Source organism: Mirounga leonina, unplaced genomic scaffold (genome assembly GCF_011800145.1).
Source record: "Mirounga leonina isolate KUSES-001 unplaced genomic scaffold, KU_Mleo_1.0 Mir_507, whole genome shotgun sequence".
NCBI classification, from domain to species: domain Eukaryota; kingdom Metazoa; phylum Chordata; class Mammalia; order Carnivora; family Phocidae; genus Mirounga; species Mirounga leonina.
The window spans coordinates 3508488-3527876 of NW_023270789.1; the positions used below are offsets into that span (position 1 = coordinate 3508488).

Genomic DNA, 19389 nt, shown 5'->3' on the forward strand with positions numbered 1-19389 from the left:
TGGTCTGCGGGCTGGGACCAGGCTGGCAAGAGTGTTACTCCACCAAGCGACTTAATCTTTCACAGGACGTGTCTTTCCGCCAAGCAGCAGAGGATCGGTGGCAGGTGGAGTTAACAGCTCCCCCCCGAGGTGGCCCACGGGAGAATGCGTCAGGTAAGTCCATCTCCGAATCAGAGGGCCTGGGCACACAGTTTCCTCTGAACACTGGGACTCCCAGTCGCCTAGCGAGCCGATGAAGCCAGACGGCCGGTTAGCTCTGGTTCCGGGGGCCTGGGGGTCGCCCTGCTCGCCAGTCCCCGGTCGGCGCCTGTGCAGCTGCCGGTACCTGGCTGCGCGCTGGGACCCGCACTCACACATCCGGGTCTCAAAAGGGATGAGGGCACGAGACCGATTCCATTATAATAGCCATCTTTATTTGTAAAAATCCAGATATAAAATGTATTCTTTCAGTCTTTCCAAGTTTTCCTTTTTACAAAAACAAAAAGGCACATAAAAACCATCCCCGCGGTCATTCCCATAGACGATGTTTGTCAGGCAGCCCTCCCCCCTCCCCCCCATATATAGCTACATGCTTCATTCCGGGACGTCTTGCTTCCCCCACATGCTTCGGTGCTTTCCTACCAGGGTAGAGTTCCGAATTCCAAGACTGAAGTACACAAAGGGGGTGGGGGGTGGGTGCGAAGTGTGTGGCGTGATGCTCCACGGCGTGCAGGACACGGGGTCTAGTAGTAGGTTTCTTTCTCTACCCAGCCTGGAGGCAGCAAAGAGAGACAGACACACGGCAGTGAGGCCTCCTGGCTCTAGTACACAGGGGGAACGACAGTGACAAGGAGCGACCCCGGGGGGGTGGGGGGGTGACAAAGCCCGGGACGGGGGGAGGTCGCCCAAATTCAGTACTGGACCTCAACTGTTTTTATTCAAGTGTTTTTAGAAAGGACATGTTAACTGGGAAGATGGCTCTGATTTCTGACCAACTTTCCACCGTATCATATTGGGTTTTAGTGGAGTCTAAAATAGGATTGGTTCTGAAACCCTCTGGGGATGGGACGGTGGCTGCAGGCAGTCCAGGGGCCTTAGCCAACCAGACTGATCAGAGGAAACAAGCCACAGAACCATGGCCTCCCCCACACCCCTGCTGAAGCTAAAAGGTCTGTACTTACCACCAGGGCGTCGCCTGATGATGAGTTTTCGGACTTCGTCGTACACGAAGATGAGGAGAGAGTAGGGGAAGGCACAGAACCACCAGGTAGGTCTGGAAAAGAGAAGCAGGTACCAATTTAGACGTGAACACAATTCAAAGGAAAGAGAAACTGTATCATCAGCGACAGTGGAAGAGCCTGGAAGGAGGAGCCAAATACGGTCATGACTAACCACTGAGCCTTTAGCATGGACCACACAGCAGGGTCCTGAGAACAGAATGCTGCTCCCTATGCCCAGGGCCTAGAGGGGCAGAGGAAGGCAGACTGCAGACTTTCTGAAGGAATCCCCTTCCGACCTTCAGTCTGCTTTTTTTAATTTGGTTTGCAGGGGGGAGTTGAGATTTTTTGGTTGACCATCCCACAGCAAAGGGACATTTTCTTTCTTCCCTTTCTCAAGTTCTACGTCCTGGCATCTGCTGATCAAGAACCGCCAGTGTGGCTCAAAACCAGTCTCTCTATCCCTTGCATACAGTCAGCTGTGTGTTGAATCCCAGTGCTGGGGAATGAAAACAGCCGAGCCCTAAGAGACAGCAGAGGCCTTTGGGAGCCTGGCGGGCTGCTGCCACAGTCCCCAGCCTGGGGACAGGCGCCTGGCGCAGCCTCGTCGCAAGCCTGTGCTTCCCTGACGACCAACTTCTGCGGTCAATGTGTGAGGGAGGCTGTCCCAGGACAGAGGCCTGGCACTCTCCTCTTCTTCCTGGTGCTAGGCGTCCTCCTCCACAGCTAAAAGAGGACCTCCTTTGACTCGACCACACAGAGTAACTAAGCCACCTTCCAAATTGGGTAGAACCTGTTCAGGAACAAGCTCTCCAGTCAGAATAAAACATGGCCTGAGGCACTACTCCATTTCAGGGTGACTCCATCTCAGCCTTTTAGAGAGCTGGGTTCTCCTACCCTCCTCTTGACAAACTGGCTCAAGCTGATAGAATTCAACTTGGACAAGGCTTGCCCCTGGTGTACACCAGCTCTGTATAAGGTGCCGGGGATACAAAGTCAAAAAAGATCCTATAGCCCATGCCTTAAAGATTACAACCTAGTGGGGAGCAGAAATGACAAGTAATAGCAAAAAAGGGGTGTGACTGCGCATGTCCAGGAGGGCGAGATCACACAGGGCAAGCTCCGGGGAAATTGGCCCTGAAGGACTCTCTGGCCTGATGGGGTGGGAGGGAGCAGCCTTACCAAGGACATACGCTGGAAGAGAAAGTATGGAATTCATCTGACAAGCTTGGATGGCTACAAGAGAAAGCTGAAAATGACAGCTCGGGCAATAGCGGACAGACCCTAGATGCCAGGCTACCCTTCCACAGAGAGAATGTCTGTACAGACCCAACAAGATGCCAGTGAGGCCCACAGGGATTGGCTACTTCAGGGACGGGGTCAGGCTACTGGAATTTGCACTTCTGATAAACCTGCATTTTTCACATACAGGGTTTACCACAAAGTCCTTCACTGTGTTTAAAAAGGCCCGCTGGTTCTGAGCAAAGTTAGTGGTGGGCTTCCTTTGGTCTATTCTACCCATGACCCACCTCAAGCCTGCTTCTCCCACCTCCTTCGGGAGCAGAGGATTCAGAGGCCCACAGAGGTGGGGGCCTGTGATGGGACACACGAGGGCTAGGTAAGTAAATCAAGATTTGAACCCGGTCCCCTAAGCCCCAGGCTACTAATGACGACCGACTGTTGCCATGGGGGACCCGAACATGGCACCCAAACACTCACCACAGTTAGCTGGTGAGCCACCCCAAGGTACCAGAGCCTGTCTGGCCTGATCTTAGCCAAATCCTAAGCACCCTGGTCAGTCCTTCCTGATTTCCAGACCAGAGAAATTCTTGTACATGCCACCCTTAATCCCTAAAAATAATAGCTACTAGCGCACGTCACAAGAGAAGGTCCACTTCTATTTCATGCTTTATGGAGCTGGATGAGGAGTGACTTACTTGAGGGGGTACATCCTCAGGGCAACACCCATTCCAGGGCAGTAGGAAAGGAAAGCAGCAAGGGCCGTCTCTTCAAAGAGGCCAAATATTAAGATCTTGTTCCTAAAATCAAGGGGAGAAAAAGCTTAAGAACACAAACAGGAGTTTATCTTTTAATGCTATGTGTTCAACGGCAGATCAATGTCTTTACGTGTTAGTGTTAGTTGTACTTAGGAACTTGAGGGCAGATTGAAAAAAAAAAAAAAAAACAAATGCTGGAGAATTACATTTTGCTTCCTAAATCTGTGCCAAAGGGGAGATTCCAGAAACTGCCATGTGCCGGGGGCCAGGATTTTGCAAAGAGCTGAGAGACCAGGAGCCCTGGTCTGAGGGCCCCAACTGTCCTCTACTCACTTCATCCCCTGTTGGAAGACAGAGTTCCTCCTGGTCTTACAGATGACCAGATCAGCCCACTGCACCACCACGATGCTGACAAAGAAGGCTGTGTGGCACGTGAACTCCACGATCTTCCTCTGTTCGTAGGTCTGGAACACGGAAGGCAGACAGATGAGCCCAGCACTTGGCCTGCGTGGCCGGCAGCTGAGTAGCCACCGTCCTCAGGGGTCTGAGGAGCGCCCCACTGGTCAGGCCCTCGCTCACCCACTGCTGCCCGTAGCTGTCCTCCACATCGTTGATCCAGCGGTCATCCCAGTCCACTCGGATGCCCAGCAGGTGGGTTGGGAGGAAGCCGTTCTCAGCCAGAATCACAAAGTATGTGAAGAAGCCTCCCAGGGCCTGGATCATACCTGCAAGTGTGCATGAACAGTTCTCACCTGGTTCTAGGGCATCTCTGCACACCCTTCATCCGACTGCCACAGCAGGCCCCGGAGGGTCCTCTGGGGCGGTCTTCAGCACTGGCTGAGAGAGGATTGGGAGGATGGGAGGACCCCAGGGGCAGAGCCCTCACACGGCACCCTCTTCTCTTTTTTGAGTCACTTTTTAGAGCTTTCTTTAAAAGGGGAAGACACGTAGGCCTTGCTCTGAAATGCCCACTGCTATCATATGATCACGTGTCTCTATCAGGGCAGAGCCTTTTTAGGGGAAAAATGCTTCCCTATTTTTTTTAATCTCTGCTACAATGTGACTTCTTTCCCATCTCAGTTTTCACACATTCCAAATAGTGACTGTGGCACCTTCCAACCCCCTCCCCTCGCCCCCCCGCATCTGATCCCACCACACCACCCTGAGTTCCTCAGGGCAGGATTTCATCCTATGCTCTGGCCCTAAGCCTCCTTCTTAAGAGTCAGGTCCTCCTGGCCCTTAGCCAGCTCCTTGTCAGCAACTGTTAACCAGTCTGCCATATTTCCACAATGTACTCATCTGTTCCATTCTACCCAAGTGTTCACAGTGATGCAACCCATTAATCCAAAGGCCTGGGCTGCTCCTGGTGGCCTCACTGGGTTCTCCTGAAGGCCACTAGGCAGAGCATTTAGGATCCCAGGGCATTTTCAATGCCCACTACCTAGAGACCATCTGTTAGCTGGTCAAGCTCCACTGGTAGAGTGGGAATCAAGCCCTGGGGGTGGGGAGAGTGAGGGTGCAGGGCTATCACTGGGTGGTGACCCGCCAGCCAAACCTTCAAGCTCATGTGGTTTCTTCAAAGCCTAACTCTATCCAAATTAGTGCCCGACACTCTATATCCCCTAGGGGACACTGCCTCTGAAGGAACTGTGCCTGGCGTTCCGAGGGGCAGCCCCCATTCTTAGGCAGCCAAGCCCCGTCTCAAGAACTCCAGTCTCCACAAGGAAGTAACTGGGCAGACAGCAAAAGATTTCTTCTCTGCTCAGGAGAATCTTGTACAAAATTCCCCTGCATCTCACCCTATGCTCTGCCTCCTGCTAGATCTGAAGCCTGAGAAACCAAGCCTGGCTGAGCCTCCCTCCCCCACCAAACAGATGCTTCCCGCTAAGTGCCAGGGGCCTCGGTGGCTCACCAATCTGCCCGTAGGCCATGCTGATCAGCCGCTCGTTCACAAGCTTGTCCGTTTTGGGGTTTCTGGGCTGTCTCTTCATGATGTCGCTCTCAGCTTGCTCGTAAGCCAGGGAGATGGCAGGAACCTGGGGAAGAGAAGCGAGAGAGAAGAGCGTAAAAGTTGTCAGATACCAAGAAACTGGCAGCATGTTATAAAGTCCTTGCCCCCTCCCCTTTAAAACTGGTTTTCATACCATGAGATGCTGTTACCAGGCCTATTTAAAAAAAATAATAATAACGTTGCTATCTGATAAGTGGTGTCGGCTGCCCGGAGGACCGGGAACACAGCTTCCTGGGAGCTGAGGCCGTGACGCACGGTGAGTATCACTTACGCCCAGCCTGACTGGGCGACGCAGCGGCGGGTGAGCGAGGGGGGCCCAAAGCTGCCGTGCCAGTCACTTACTTACCATGTCCGTGCCCAGGTCAATGCAGAGGATGGTGACAGTCCCCAGGGGTAGTGGAATGTTTGCAATAATAAATATCAGGAAGGGGGTGATCTCTGGAATGTTACTGGTCAGGGTGTAGGCAATGGATTTCTTCAAGTTATCAAAGATCAGACGACCTGGGAAAAGCAAGAGGTTGGTTCTGTTTTGGCTTTTTACTATAGAGCTTAAAGAGATGGGCAGTACCGGGATGAGTTTCTGGTGAACACTTTAAACATAGTGCTCGCTCACCTTCTTCTACTCCAGTTACAATTGACGCAAAGTTGTCATCCAGAAGAATCATGTCTGCAGCTTGCTTAGACACGTCGGAGCCAGCAATCCCCATAGCAACCCCAATGTCTGCCTTCTTCAAGGCTGGAGAGTCGTTCACACCATCGCCAGTTACAGCTACGATAGCCCCCTGCCAGAAGAAGGGAGTGGGTCTGTTAAGAGCCACACGGTCCAGGGCAGGAGGCACACGGGGCACACGCCTCAACTTGCCTCTCCTCGCTACAGACCCTGCCCCTTTCCTAGACTCTCAGCGGGCGCAGAACTGGCTCAGCCAAGAAGCCACCCAGCCACAAGCTGACCACAGATTGAGGAGTGATGACAAATGTATCCCCTCCCCTTACTAACAAGAGCTCCTCAAAGCCAGGACTTCGGTGAGTGTACCTCTGGAAAACCGATTCCTTTAAGGTCTTTTCGAGGTATGGGATGAGAGTCTCCTGGCTACTCACATCCCCCGTGTAGACATGAGGAGCCTGGACTGCTATTCCAAGCCAAGTGTGGAGCCTCAGACTCTGGGCCACGGTGAAGATGCGTGTGGTCCAGTGTGTAGCTCTGCTGAGCCGTTATCCGGTTCCCCTTTTCTCTGGAGCCATGCCTAGAGCTTTTTACCAGCACACGGGCAGTGAGTCTAAGAGATGTCGGGCTGTGGTACCGGCCCTGGAGCTGCGACCACAGAGGTCAGCAGTGCCCGAAAGAGCCAGCCCTGGCTGCCCGCTAACCTGTCTCTGGCAGCCTTCCACGATGATAAGCTTCTGCTGAGGAGAGGTCCTGGCAAACACGATCTCCGTGTGGTACTTCAGAATGTCATCCAGCTGCTCAGCGGTCATGTCCTTCAGGTCGCTTCCATGTACCACGCAGGCCTTGGCATCTCTAGGATCAGGGTGGGAAGAAAGATCCCCCATTGCTTCCCCTGCGTGATGCTCCTCACCAAGGGGGGAGGGGATGTTCAACTATGCAGAACGCTTTGTACAGCAGCCCACGGCCAGAGGGGATCTTCCCCATCACGTAAGAGCTGTTATCTGGGCAGGGGTCCACAGGTTACAAAGCATGTTCATACATATTAGATCTGGTTCAAGACGCACAACCACCTGCGGGGCAGCCTGCCTTCACCTTCCTTTCCCGATCTTTACAGAGGACACACTGAAATGGTATAACCAAGTTCTAGACAGTAGATCAAACCCTCTCATAGCCCCAAGCTGGGTGAGGGGGCCCCATACTTTAACAACACACCAGCACGATACTGCTTTGTCTCTGTTACCTTCTGTACTTTACTGCCCAAATTCCTTTCTGGCCTGAACTACCTGGACAAGTTAAGTGTGGCCCTGGAAACAGACTTGGTGCTAGGTCATATGCTCTGTGATTAATACCATGAAATCAGAGGCTCGAGTGCAGAGTATACCGTATGATGAAGCTTCAGCTTCCCTGCTCTGCAAAGTGGGACTAACACCTGTCTTCATAGGTTACCGCTTAAGTGCTGAGAATATGTAAGCACCACCTAAGTGTTAGCTATAATGACTTGCTCTCACTGAAAGCCTCTCCTGGAAGGACCAGATTGCCTTCTGGAACTGTAGGGGCCTTCCCTATTCAGAGCAAGCCTAGAAGCAAACCATCATGCAACCAAGCTGATGATTCCCAACAACCACCATTTGTACATTTAAGGTAGACCAGGCTGAGCTTCCTGCCTTACCTGGGGTTCACCTGGCTCACTGGGATGTTGAGGCGGGCAGCGATGTCTTCCACAGTCTCGTTGCCTTCTGAGATGATGCCCACACCTTTGGCAATGGCTTTGGCTGTGATTGGATGGTCTCCAGTGACCATGATGACCTGCAATAAGAAACAGGGCAATACTGAATGCAGCTGCCTAAGTAGGCAAGAATAAATATTAAGGATGCTTCATCTTGGACTATCAAAAGGACGGGAATGCAAACCTAAAACTCATAAACATTAACCAAAAATACAAACATACACCTGTTTATGGAAAACACAAAGCAACATCCAGATCTTATCTTGGCATATGATCATATAAGATACGTAACGTCTGTTTTTCCTTTTACACAGTCATGTAAGAAAACTCAAATTTACTAAAACCGGCAAAAAAAAAAGGTAAAAATGTGATGCTGATCGGACTACAGGGCAAAGGTGCCACACACGGCTGGTCAGCATCCCCAAAGTGGCCCAATTTGGGAGAGAGCATAAATATGTAAAAAGAATTCAAAACCTTGTTACTGCTTTTCTGACCTGATGATTATATTCAGAAGACCACACTTAAGAATATAGTCAAAGTGTCTGGGGAATCATTTTTACAAAGCTTTTCGGGGTGGTATTACCAACGAGCACGAGAGAGTGGAAACAAATCTGACAGCCAGCACCAAGGCAGGCTAAACAAACCGCCCCGTTATCAGTGCACTTGAAAAATGTTCCGTGACTTAAAAAGACAGATACAGAGGACACCAAACATTCATTAAAAACCCAGTTAACTGAAAACAGAGAAGACCAGCTATTCCTAGCATGAAGTAGATCAACTGAGAATGTATTTCAAATGTAAAACCTTACACCAAGTCTTTTTGCTCTTTTCAGTGATTTTTAAGCTTCCATTTCTTTCCCCCCAAATCTGTTTTTTCTTTTGAATCTCTCATCTGCTGTGTACACCAACATCTTAATACCATTTGGCCTTTTCTGGTGGTAACCAAAGCTTTGGAGATAAGAAACTCATCCTCCTGGTGAGAAAACTGAGCTGGCCCCATGTGGCTGCCGTGGGGCCACGTGACTAAGCACCCCACGTGACTCCCATGGGGCCACGTGACTAAGCAGGGTGCCCCGAGGCACACTGCACACCTACCTTAATACCAGCGCTGCGACACTTGCCCACGGCATCAGGGACGGCGGCCCGCGGAGGGTCAATCATGGAGATAAGCCCCACAAAGCAGAGGTTTTCAACAGGGAAATTCACCTCATCCGTGTCAAACTGGAACCCTTCAGGAAACTCTTCGTCAGGCAGAAAGAGGTGGCAGAAACCTGCGAGGGGGGGTGGTGGTGGGGGGTGGTCTGTGAGGACCTCACCGATGGAGGTGGCCCAGGAAAGAAGCCACTGGTCATTCAGACGGCCTCCCTCTGGCTCCAGGTTGAGTTTGGAATATTGTTTCAAGGTCTAGTTTTAAAACCATGAGGTTTTATTTAACATGTACGGATGCTATGGGGTCAGAAAAACCATGCAGATGACAAGAGTCCATCACCAAGCCTTAAAGGAAGCGCCCCGTCCAGCATGGAGAAGACAGAATGAGGACAGGACTTCTAAGCACTGGGGCTTCAGGGTTCGCGACCTGCCCACTCAGGTGCTTAGAGTTGGCAAATCACATAATTATTTGTCTCTGCTTCTTTCCTTAGAAAAATTGAGCCCCCATCTCTGCTCACTCTTCATCTAACCAAAATACATGACTGCCCACCAGTGAGGGCCAGCCTGCAAGCTATTTTGAGGGTAAGTACAAAGCAGACACGTTCTGCCCAAGGCGCTTATCACATAGTATCATTACTACAGGATCATGACATTCCAGGGGTTGTTGCAAGGTGGTATGAAGGTTACAATGTTCCTTAAAGTGGCAGGAGGTGGCTTGTGGGTTCATGGAAGAGAGAATGCTTCTACTTTGGGCCCGGAGACATGGGGAAACGACACTTGACCGTTGATTTTTCAGTCGAGAGAGACATGAGAGAGTCACCTCAAATCAGATGAGGGAGCGGGTATGAACCAGAGCATGGGCCCGGGCAATCAGTTCTGAGTTACTCAGCTAAGCGGAACAGGAAGAATTACACCAATGATGGCTTTTTATCTTTCCGCCTCCAAAATAGAGCCAAGGCTGCTTTCTCAATTACGTTATACAGTGAGCATCACGTACTTCTCATCTGCCCTGGCTGACATACCAAGGACAGGTAGCTCCCTAGATGGCAAGTTTACTGCCAATGTCATTTGTGAGCTGACGCATAACCTCCGGTGTAAATTCACAACTGTTGTGCCAGTCAGGAAATGGTTTTACTCTGGGAATTAATTTTAATTTCATTAAGTTTGTAGGTCATAGTCCTAGCAACAAAGGTTTGATAATAAAGCTCTTCCCTATTTTTTTTTTTCCAGGCAAACAGAACTGACCAGCATGAGACCAAAGGTCTAAGTACGAATCAGAAGCAAACCAATAGGATTTTGTTGCTCAGAGGCCCCAACACACCAAACATCTCTCCAGCCCTTCCTATTTTCAAAATAGGGGAACAGATCAAGGAGGAGGAGGAATCCTCTGGAAAGGCTTCAGGGAGGTCAGAACACTGTGCAGATGTGTACCAGACTGACAGCCGTGCTGCTGGCTGTCCACGTACCTAGCACTCGCTCTCCAAGGCCGCCCAGCTCCAGGTAGGCGTTCTGAAAGGCATCCTTCAGCTCCTCATCCAGGGGCTGCTCCTTGCCGTGCAGGAGGATGGAGCTGCAGCGGTCCAAGATCCTTTCTGGGGCACCCTTCATCACCAACAGGTGTCGGGGCTCAGACGTGTTGAGGTTCTTGTGGATGGACAGCTGTAAAGGACGGTGGACATGAACGCCGGTGGCTGCGTGTGGCGGTCGGAGTGGGGAGCACAGCTCGCTCACTACTTAGTATGTGTCAAGACAACCACCAAGGTCTCCTATTTCTGAACTCTGGTGTCCCACGGCTTGCAGCATACTTTGAATGCTACCCAAAAAACCAGCACAGTGATGTCGTTCTAAATCCCTGGCACGTGTTCATACGTAAACCTTTCCTGAAGGCAAACTGGGAACAAAGGGATGGGCACATGCGTGGACACCTCGCCCCGTCGCCGCACCCCCACTCCAAACCGGAAGTAAGAATTCCAGAGGGCCCCAACACTCAAACGACTTAGGATTTTCTATACCTAGTCCAGGGCAAAATCTAAGAGCTTGCATAAAGTTGGGAGAATTCATTTTTTGAAAGCACTTAAGCTTGTAACATTTCAAATGGGAAAAGAGCTCTCCTTCTGGCTTCCATTCCTCCCTGCCTGCCCCTCGCCACCACTAGGCCACCTGGTACTTGTTGGTGGAGTTGAAGGGGATCTCCACGATCTTGGCGTATCGCTCTCTCATCTCCTTCACTGAGCCACAACACACCTCGATACATTTCAAGAGCGCGGACTCCGAGGCGTCGCCTGCAACTGCCCGCTGCAAAGCAGAGACAACATCTGTGGGTCAGCCTGAAACGCTTCCCCCGGGCACCACTGAGCACCAGGAAAGTCACCCGGATGTCCTCCGACCTGGTCAGAAGTGGAGGACAGGGCAGGCCAGGGGAAGCAGCACCGTGCAGCGACTGGCCTCCCTCTGCTCAGACACACACCCCAGCCGCCTCCTCCTGTCTGCCCTCCTTCCCCACCCTAATTCCAGCTTTTGGTAGAAGAGGGGCGCCTGAAGGGGTCACCCACCCTTGGGAGGAGCACAACACACTCTTCTAACCTACTTTTTTTAAATCTTCCCCTGTTGCAAAGTCTCAAAGCCAACATTATTCCCAAGGATGTATTTTTGGTTACGAATCTGAAAATACCAAGTAAGAATCCAAATATTTACAGCACCTACAATTTAAAAGAAAATCTCTCGGTTCCCAGGACTGGGGGCAAACTGTGTCAAGGGCAAAATAGAGGGCTTTAAACATAATTGTGCAAAATTATCTGGGCCTGAGTGATGTGAACTGAAAACTATTATTAGCTCCAACAGTCATATAATCAGCTAACGTTTTAAGTTAAAGCTCACACTTGAGGTAACACATACTTCTCTTTGGTGTGATATACTGGGACACACTAAGAACATTTTCAGCCGTAGCCAACTTTTATATGAGCACCTGAGAACTCTGACTGCTTTAGGACTGCACAGACAGATAGAAAATTAATGCTCGCAAATCCAGTAGCCCTGTTTAATAAGAAAGATGGCTAGGTTTGGGAAGAAATGTGAAATTAGTGGGATCATTTTAAACAAAGACCAGTTATTAAAGCAGAATAGAGCTGCATGCCTTTGGGGGGGTGGGGAAGGGCAGTAATAATGCCATTGACACGGCCCCACCCCCTGAAATACTCAGAAATACAGCCCATGCTCCCTTTCTGGTACTTTTCAATGGGGAAAGATCTGATACCTATTGAGTCCTATGCTGAAAGCCTAGAAGATTTCCACTTTGAGGTAAGGAAATACATGAAAGCAGGCATCTCAGGTTTTATCCCAGGATAAACAACATCCTCCTCCAATCAACATTAATTCAATGCCAAGAACACCTCCTTCAAAGGATACAGGGGTCCCATCTTCATAGGAGAAGCCCCCTCAGTTCCATCTAAGTAAGCCTTCTTTCTCTTTGATGGCCCAGTTTCTACCCAGAACCACCCCCAGCAGCCTTGCTGAGAACAAGCGAGCCCAGAGGGCCTCCTCACACACGTCTTCTGCATCCTAAACAACCCCGTGCGGCTATGACCTTTCCGAGACTGTCTCCACCGGGCAGCACAGTGAAACCTCAGTCATTTCACATTTCACATGAATTCCATGAGGCTGAGCTTATTTTTGCATCATTAGTAAGGAAGCGGAGAACAAATAAGATAAGAGAAATAGCTGAGCTATTTTAAGAAAATAAATGGCTTAAGGGATTTACTGGAATCTACTGTATCCTAATATGCAAATACGATTATCGAGTCACAAAAGCAGCCCTCACTGTCTGCTAGGTTAGCGGGTTATCATACACTCAGAGTGGCAAAAGCAGGTTTTATGCATTCGGTTTCTCACGGTAAAGATTGCTTCCCACCTCTGGTCAGTTTTTACTGTAGAGTCCCTCTTCTCGAACCTATGCAGACCACAGGGTAACCCTAAGTGCTTTGGGATCCCTAGGCAACACGTCACACGGAGGGTGTCCTACAGGGAGTGGTTCCCTAACAGGACGCAGAGGGCACATGGTCTTCAAAGAGAACGCTCGGGTGGTGGTTCTTGTGGGGTACTTAGAACCCCACATGACGGCCTAACAGCTAACAGGAACTCCTGAGCATACCTTAAGGATAGGTAGGTTTTCCTGGTTCGCCTGAAACACCGCCCTATTACAGAGACCCGCAATTCTGGACAGAGAGAGCCAGGTGGCTGAACTCTTGTCAAATGAGACACCTGACGGAGGCAAGAAAAAAAAAGATAGGAAAATAATGCATTTCCTTTATATTAATGTCCCATGAAAAGTGAAACAATACATCTCATTTCCTGACTAATGAAACTAATCAGGTCTGAGGGCAAAATCGAGAGAAATCTAAAACCCATTCCCTTAACTCCTCACCAGATGATAAAAACAAAAACCAAAACCAGCTTTAAAAAAAAAAAAAAGGAAGCCCCATGAGCAGGTAAGGCTACAGTGTAGGGTGGGCCCGGGCCTCACCACTCTGATTCTCCGTTGTGTCGGCTTCATGGATTTGATTGTCGAACCACATGTGGGCCACTGTCATCCGGTTCTGAGTCAGAGTTCCAGTTTTATCCGAGCAGATGGTGGACGTGGACCCCAAGGTCTCCACGGCTTCTAAGTTCTTCACTAAGCAGTTTTTCCTTGCCATGCGTTTGGCAGTAAGGGTCAGACATACCTAAAAACCATTGGGAACCAGATTATTTCAATCTCAGCCAGGATGGGGTTCTATACAGACTCCAGCTCCATCCTAATGTGGAAGATGCTGGTCTAAAATTAAACCTCTCTGGCCATCCTCTGAAGTCTGAACCCTGATGGGAACATGTACAGAGGGCCTTCCCTCCTCCCATAAAGCAAAAGATTAAGAAAAGTGAAAACAGCCAGGATTTACCATATTGTAGTTCTCCTGCTCAGCACCCCCCTCCAATTCTTCTCCTTTGTTACACTACTGTGGAGCATGTGATAAGATCAGATCAAGATTTAGGCCTCTTTAGGCTTTGGGGTTTCTATCTTCCACGTAAAAAAAAAAAAAACACGCCAAGCCTCCTCGCTCCCTAACCCTACCACACGGCTTGGAACAGAAACCGCACACAAGCGCGTGCGATCAACCCTGAGTCCGGGGCGGCCGCTGGGGGGCTGGGGGGTGGGGGCGTGGGAGGCTGGGAGGGTGGGCGGGGGGGCGGAGTCACACGTGCAGGCTGATCTAAGAGCGAGCACTGTCGTCCCCCAGTCCCCCAGTCACTAACCGTGACAGTGGCCAGCAGGCCTTCCGGCACGTTGGCGACAATGATGCCGATAAGAAAGATGACGGCCTCGAGCCAGGTGTACTCCAGGATCAGAGACAGGATGAAGAAGGACACCCCCAGGAACACGGCCACACCCGTGATGATATGGATAAAATGCTCAATTTCGGCAGCGATGGGAGTCTGGCCTCCTTCCAGCCCAGAAGCAAGCGTGGCGATTCTTCCCATCACCGTTCGGTCCCCGGTGTACACGACAATGCCACGAGCCGTACCTTAAGGGGGGGGTCGCACCACGTCTCATCAGAGAAGTCACAGATTTTGCAGTTACCTGGCATGGCTCAAAACGAGACCATACTACACGTTTTCAAGGGCCAGCTCTTTGGTGGGGTAAACACGGTTTTACACCACGGAGACTCTGGTGAAGGGCTTTCTATCCAGGAGCAGGACAGCAGCTCCAGAGGCCATGGCCAGGTGGGCACGGCCAACAGAAGAGGTGTGCTGGAGGTGGGAGGAGAGGACAGACCGACAGCCCGCCCCCAGGCTTCCAGAGCCTTCCTGCCAGCGAGTGAACGGCAGCTGCTGTGCTGGACTACAGTAGGCAGATAAGGAGCCAATAAAACCAGGACAGAAATGGTAAGTCTCTGGTTTTGTTGTTGTTAATGCCCAAGATAAACAGCATGTTAAAATGGTCTACCTTCCACACAGTTGGTTGAAAAGAACGCAATGTTCCTCGTTTCCAGGGGGTTTTCATTTGTGAAGTCTGGAGACCTAGTCTGGGGCTCTGATTCACCAGTGAGTGAGGAGTTGTCCACCTGTCCATGAGACAAGCAAAAGGGCTGTGTGAGCGCACACCGGGCCGCCCTGCGCTCTCCACCTGAGCCCCGGCGGTGGGGGTGGGGGGACCCACTGAACCCACCTTGCAGCCATTGGCAGAGATGATCCTGAGGTCAGCAGGGATTCGGTCTCCTCCTTTCACTTCCACCAGATCCCCGACCACAACTTCCTCTGCATTGATGCTCAGTTTTTCACCATTTCGAATCACAAGGGCTTGCTTGAGGAGCAGAAAACAGTTTATACACCATTCAATCAGAGAAAAGCAGCTGCCAACAAGGACCGGGTAGTGTTCAAACGAGAAGACCAAATTCCAAAGGGATCTCTAATGTGAATTACCCGAGGGCATGACAAGGAGATTATTAATCTATTTACACAAGTTAACAAAAGCTTGTTGGGAGTTACTGTGAGGTGGCCCTCTTGTTCCCATCCACTCGGAAACCTTAGCTTCACACTAGCTCACATCCCCGGAGCTCTCAATGGAGAAAGGCAAAGCAATAGGTACCTGGGGAACCATGTTTTTGAAGGATTCCATGATCTTGGAACTTTTAGCTTCTTGATAGTAGGAGAAACAACCAGTTATGATGACAACAGCTGACAGTACCACCCCAAGATACAGCTGGAAGGAACAAACAAGTTAGAGCCGCAGGCTCGCAGTAAGGAGTTGGGAACATTCAGTTAATTTTTGACTGAACAAAAACCAAAGTTTTAACAGGCCAAGGCTTCAGAAATAAATACAGAACTCGCGTCTTCGTATTTATCTTCCGAGAGACTGTGTACAGGAGGGTCACAAATGGGGTCCCAGAGACACTTGGTCACTACACCTTGATAGACTTTTGGAAGTGTTCCACATCAATCAGTTTCTCCCACTTTATTAAAACAAAGATATTTTCAAAACAACTTGTGACTTCTGAAGAGTGGCTACCAGACATTTCTGGATGTGCCTTATGGGCCAACATGAGAAGCTGTGCTCTGCCGTCTGGGTGGCGGCCGGCCCCGGGCCAGGACCTGCAGAGCTGCCTGTTCACCGCGACATGCTGGGTGGACATCCAGCTTGGAAGAGCATCTAGAAGGTGGGAGATGGAGAGAGAAACCCAAAACGAAGAAGGAAGATGGATGGGGCCTTGAAGGCAACAGCTGCTAACACTGCTTTCCCTCATGTTTACTTTTAAAGACTTATTTGAGAGAGGGAGAGAGAGAATCCCAAGCAGACTCCTGGTTGAGCATGGAGCCCAAGGCAGGGCTCGATCTCAAGACCTTGAGATCATGACCCGAGCGGAAATCAAGAGCTGGACGCTCAACCAACTGAGCCACCCAGGTGCCCCTTTCCCTCCTGTTTAAAACCATCAACTAGGGCTCCTGGGTGGCTCATTTGGTTAAGCGTCTGGCTTTGGTTCAGGTCATGATCCTGGGGTCCTGGGATTGAGCCCCACATTGGGCTCCCTGCTCCTTGGGGAGACTGCTTCTCCTTCTGCCTCTCTCTCTCTCATGAATAAATCTTAAAAAAAAAAAAAATAAAACCATCAGCTAACCAGTGGTAACCAGTGGAAAACAAGTGGGTGGCAAAGACCAGCGGGATACCTTACACATACTTAGTAATCTAAATTAGGAGCTACAGAACTCACGTTATCATTTTGAGGTTCCTCTTCCGTGGCAGCCTGGATGCCGTAAGCTAAGAAACAAAGAATCGCTCCAATCCACAGTAACATCGAGAAACCCCCAAACAGTTGCCGACAGAACTTGACCCATTCGGGAGTGGTGGGAGGCGGGGTGAGAGCATTGGGGCCATCTCGAGCCAGGATCTCAGCAGCTCGAGCAGTTGTTAAGCCCTGAGAAGCAAAGGAATGTAAGTAAGACATACTGCCCCCAGAACATACAAGCGAATATACCCACCTGATAGCTGGAAGGCCCCATTAACGGGTTTAGGCGGAAACAAAATGCCCCAAGCTAGCGAGCCTATAAAACCTGGCACGTTCTGATGAGGACCCTCTCCTGGTCTGGGCACATAGCTGCCCAAACTTTCTGAGGAGCCCACACCAGACTGAAATTCGTTTTAAATCGATGCATGGACAGATCTGAATCCAGTCTAAGTTTAGGTAAGGGACTCAGGCCACATTGCATTTTTACCAAAAAGATAGCAATGTTAACTCATCGATTCAGTTTTGCAAATTAAGAGCTTTGAGTTCTTTTGCATATTGAATCTGTCAGGGAGGAGAAGAAAGAAACCCTCTATAAACATCAAAAAAGGAAGAAAAACTTCTCTGCAGGAATCCAACCTGTGAATGGTTTAATAGCCAAGTTTTCAGTATACAAGTCTATCCTGTGGATGGTAACTCAAAGGACAGTCTGGCTGAGAGGGTTCCCATAGGTGCACATTCCAGCCCACCCCCAGGAACCTGCCAACTTCAAAGAATTAGGGAAAAAAATCCACTGTACTAAAGCCTGGTGCTTCTCTAAATGGGCCTTAAAACCAAGATACATGGATGGCACACAGTAGATACAAGGCTCCCATCACAAGGGAAAAATGTGATTACTTTCATATTATCAAAATACCCGAGGGGGTGCGGGGGGGAGAGACAAAACCAATTTTTGCCCAAAGTATCCGTTAATATGTAGTTCGTATTCACGTTATTTTAAATATTTGAGTTACCTAGGGAGTATGAGGAACAGGGAGAAGAAAGCCAGGCAGTGAAGGGGAAATGAGGACCCGGTTTGGACCCCCCTCAAGTTCCTGATGTAACCCCAGGGCAGAGTACCTGACACCCACCATCTGAGGACTCTCTGCTCGCCAGGGAGAGTCCGGTGCTTTACAGGAGCTACGTGCATTCTCAAGACAACCCTCTTCTAGGTATTACTACAAGGGAGAGCATGTGCTCAGGCCGCCCAACGGGGAGTGTCAGCTCCGTCTGACTCAGGCCTCCCCTCGGAGCCCAGGGCATCCATACCAGCAACGCTGCTTACCACTTCTTGAGCATTTATTGAAATAATGGCTACATGTTGGCTGGCACTCACGTCAGTCCCCAGAGTTTTCACTTTTTGCACAGAAGTAACAAACTGCACCCTCACCCGACGGTTTACTTTTATATTGTTCGTGTGGCAAATTTAATACCCAAATCCTCCAGGTAACAAGAATACACAACACATGCTTTACGGAAAGATTTCTTCAAGTGGTGTAAAAAAACAAGTGTCAAATAAATGCTAGACTAATCAAGGTTCTGGAGCAATGGAGCTGGATGGCAAAAGTGCAAAAACTGAAATGTTGAAGATTCAACTCACTGAAATATTCAACTCCATTTCATGAACGTAGAAGAATAAAAGACAAAGATTTATAATCGAAAAGTAAGGGAATGAGCATGGCTATGGAGCCATTCCATTTTAAATCCTCGTGCTTCCCTTATTGGATCTCACCTATTATAAAATGGGGAAAATAACGTCTACTTTCAAAGTGTCAGGGGCCAACAAAATACTAAAGAAGCACCCAAAAGCCCAAGGTTCACATGCGACACCGTCTACTCAGACGGTGCCTGTCATCGTTCTCTTCCTCTGAGGTCTGCGCCACGGGGGAGATGCCCTAGGGAAACAGGATTTGGATTCTGTACAGGTGTGAAATGACAACATACTCGACTCAAGTCTGTTCCATATTTGCGATGAAGTTCGTCAAGGCTAAGTTTATGGTCATCCTAAGGGAAACAAACAGAGAAGAATTAAACACTGTACCATGAAACAAGATGAGGAGAAAGCATAATGTCCCTCGTCGCTAGTACTAACTAGGCTCAGCAAACAGGCTTTCCTTCCGTGCAGAAGGCGGTAGCTGGCTCAGCAACCACCCAGCCCTGTGCTGAGAGAGTCCCTCCCCGGAGGTTGGTGAAAGCTGTGGGATGAGGCCCCTTGCCGCCTGCCGGGACTTCAGGAAAGCCCAGCAGGCTCAGAGCTCGAGCAAAACCTTGTTTGCCTTCTCTGATGACCAGCAGGTTCTAGGTAGGCCGTGTCTGTGGAAGCCTCCACAGCTGGAGGGGCTCGAGGCTCCCCTTGTATTTGGTATAATCCAGAAGCAGAGAAAAGTGAAGGCCCCTGATATCAACCACAGTTCCTTCTACGGACCTTTGGTTATTATGCCGGGCGGTGGGGCAGGGGATAACTTTCCCAACCTGCCAACAGCCTGGAAAATGAAAATTTTCCAGACTGATCTCTAGGGTTTGGTAAGGTCTGTAAAAACAACCACAATGACTGTTTTACTTTTAAAATAAAGCAGGTCTCTGACTGAAGGACTGGGGGTGGGGAGGGGAGACTCCAACACCCAACAGATAGGATACAATTAACTTATAAGGAGAACAGAAAGCAACCTGCCTCCTAATACCTACCATAGAAACTTCTTTCTTCAGTTCATCCATATCCCGCTCTTTCTTGGCCTTCTTTTTGTCGCCATGCTCTGAAACGGCTGCAGGTTCATATTTATCACGTCCAACCTACAGGAGAATGTGGGAGAGGTGAGGTTGTGTATTATGAACACACAGGAGATTCTGGAGCAG

At 49.8% G+C, this 19389-nt stretch overlaps 1 protein-coding gene and 1 long non-coding RNA gene across 9 annotated transcripts in view; one reads left to right on the plus strand and one right to left on the minus strand.

The window, feature by feature from the left end:
* Positions 1 to 10219, plus strand: part of LOC118000482 — a 30878-nt gene extending 20659 nt beyond the window's left edge. For all 7 annotated transcript variants that reach the window (XR_004676476.1, XR_004676480.1, XR_004676479.1 and 4 more), the window contains 6 exons: positions 66 to 153; positions 1167 to 1246; positions 2628 to 2814; positions 3656 to 3844; positions 9238 to 9328; positions 9977 to 10219. This is a non-coding gene — a long non-coding RNA (uncharacterized LOC118000482). The remainder of the gene's footprint in view (positions 1 to 65; positions 154 to 1166; positions 1247 to 2627; positions 2815 to 3655; positions 3845 to 9237; positions 9329 to 9976) is intronic.
* The window catches only part of ATP1A1 (ATPase Na+/K+ transporting subunit alpha 1), a 29177-nt gene continuing 10179 nt past the window's right edge, over positions 392 to 19389 (minus strand). For both annotated transcript variants that reach the window (XM_034990214.1, XM_034990215.1), the window contains exons 2-23: positions 19222 to 19326; positions 18481 to 18540; positions 16486 to 16689; positions 15366 to 15479; positions 14946 to 15080; positions 14724 to 14841; positions 14033 to 14301; positions 13266 to 13464; positions 12894 to 13003; positions 10907 to 11041; positions 10213 to 10405; positions 8693 to 8868; positions 7541 to 7677; positions 6573 to 6723; positions 5818 to 5986; positions 5551 to 5705; positions 5106 to 5229; positions 3773 to 3918; positions 3527 to 3657; positions 3134 to 3235; positions 1161 to 1252; positions 392 to 751 (exon numbers count right to left, since the gene is read on the minus strand). In XM_034990214.1, coding sequence (XP_034846105.1) covers positions 723 to 751; positions 1161 to 1252; positions 3134 to 3235; positions 3527 to 3657; positions 3773 to 3918; positions 5106 to 5229; positions 5551 to 5705; positions 5818 to 5986; positions 6573 to 6723; positions 7541 to 7677; positions 8693 to 8868; positions 10213 to 10405; positions 10907 to 11041; positions 12894 to 13003; positions 13266 to 13464; positions 14033 to 14301; positions 14724 to 14841; positions 14946 to 15080; positions 15366 to 15479; positions 16486 to 16689; positions 18481 to 18540; positions 19222 to 19326 — 3054 coding nt within the window. In that variant the 3' untranslated portion in view covers positions 392 to 722. The remainder of the gene's footprint in view (positions 752 to 1160; positions 1253 to 3133; positions 3236 to 3526; positions 3658 to 3772; positions 3919 to 5105; positions 5230 to 5550; positions 5706 to 5817; positions 5987 to 6572; positions 6724 to 7540; positions 7678 to 8692; positions 8869 to 10212; positions 10406 to 10906; positions 11042 to 12893; positions 13004 to 13265; positions 13465 to 14032; positions 14302 to 14723; positions 14842 to 14945; positions 15081 to 15365; positions 15480 to 16485; positions 16690 to 18480; positions 18541 to 19221; positions 19327 to 19389) is intronic.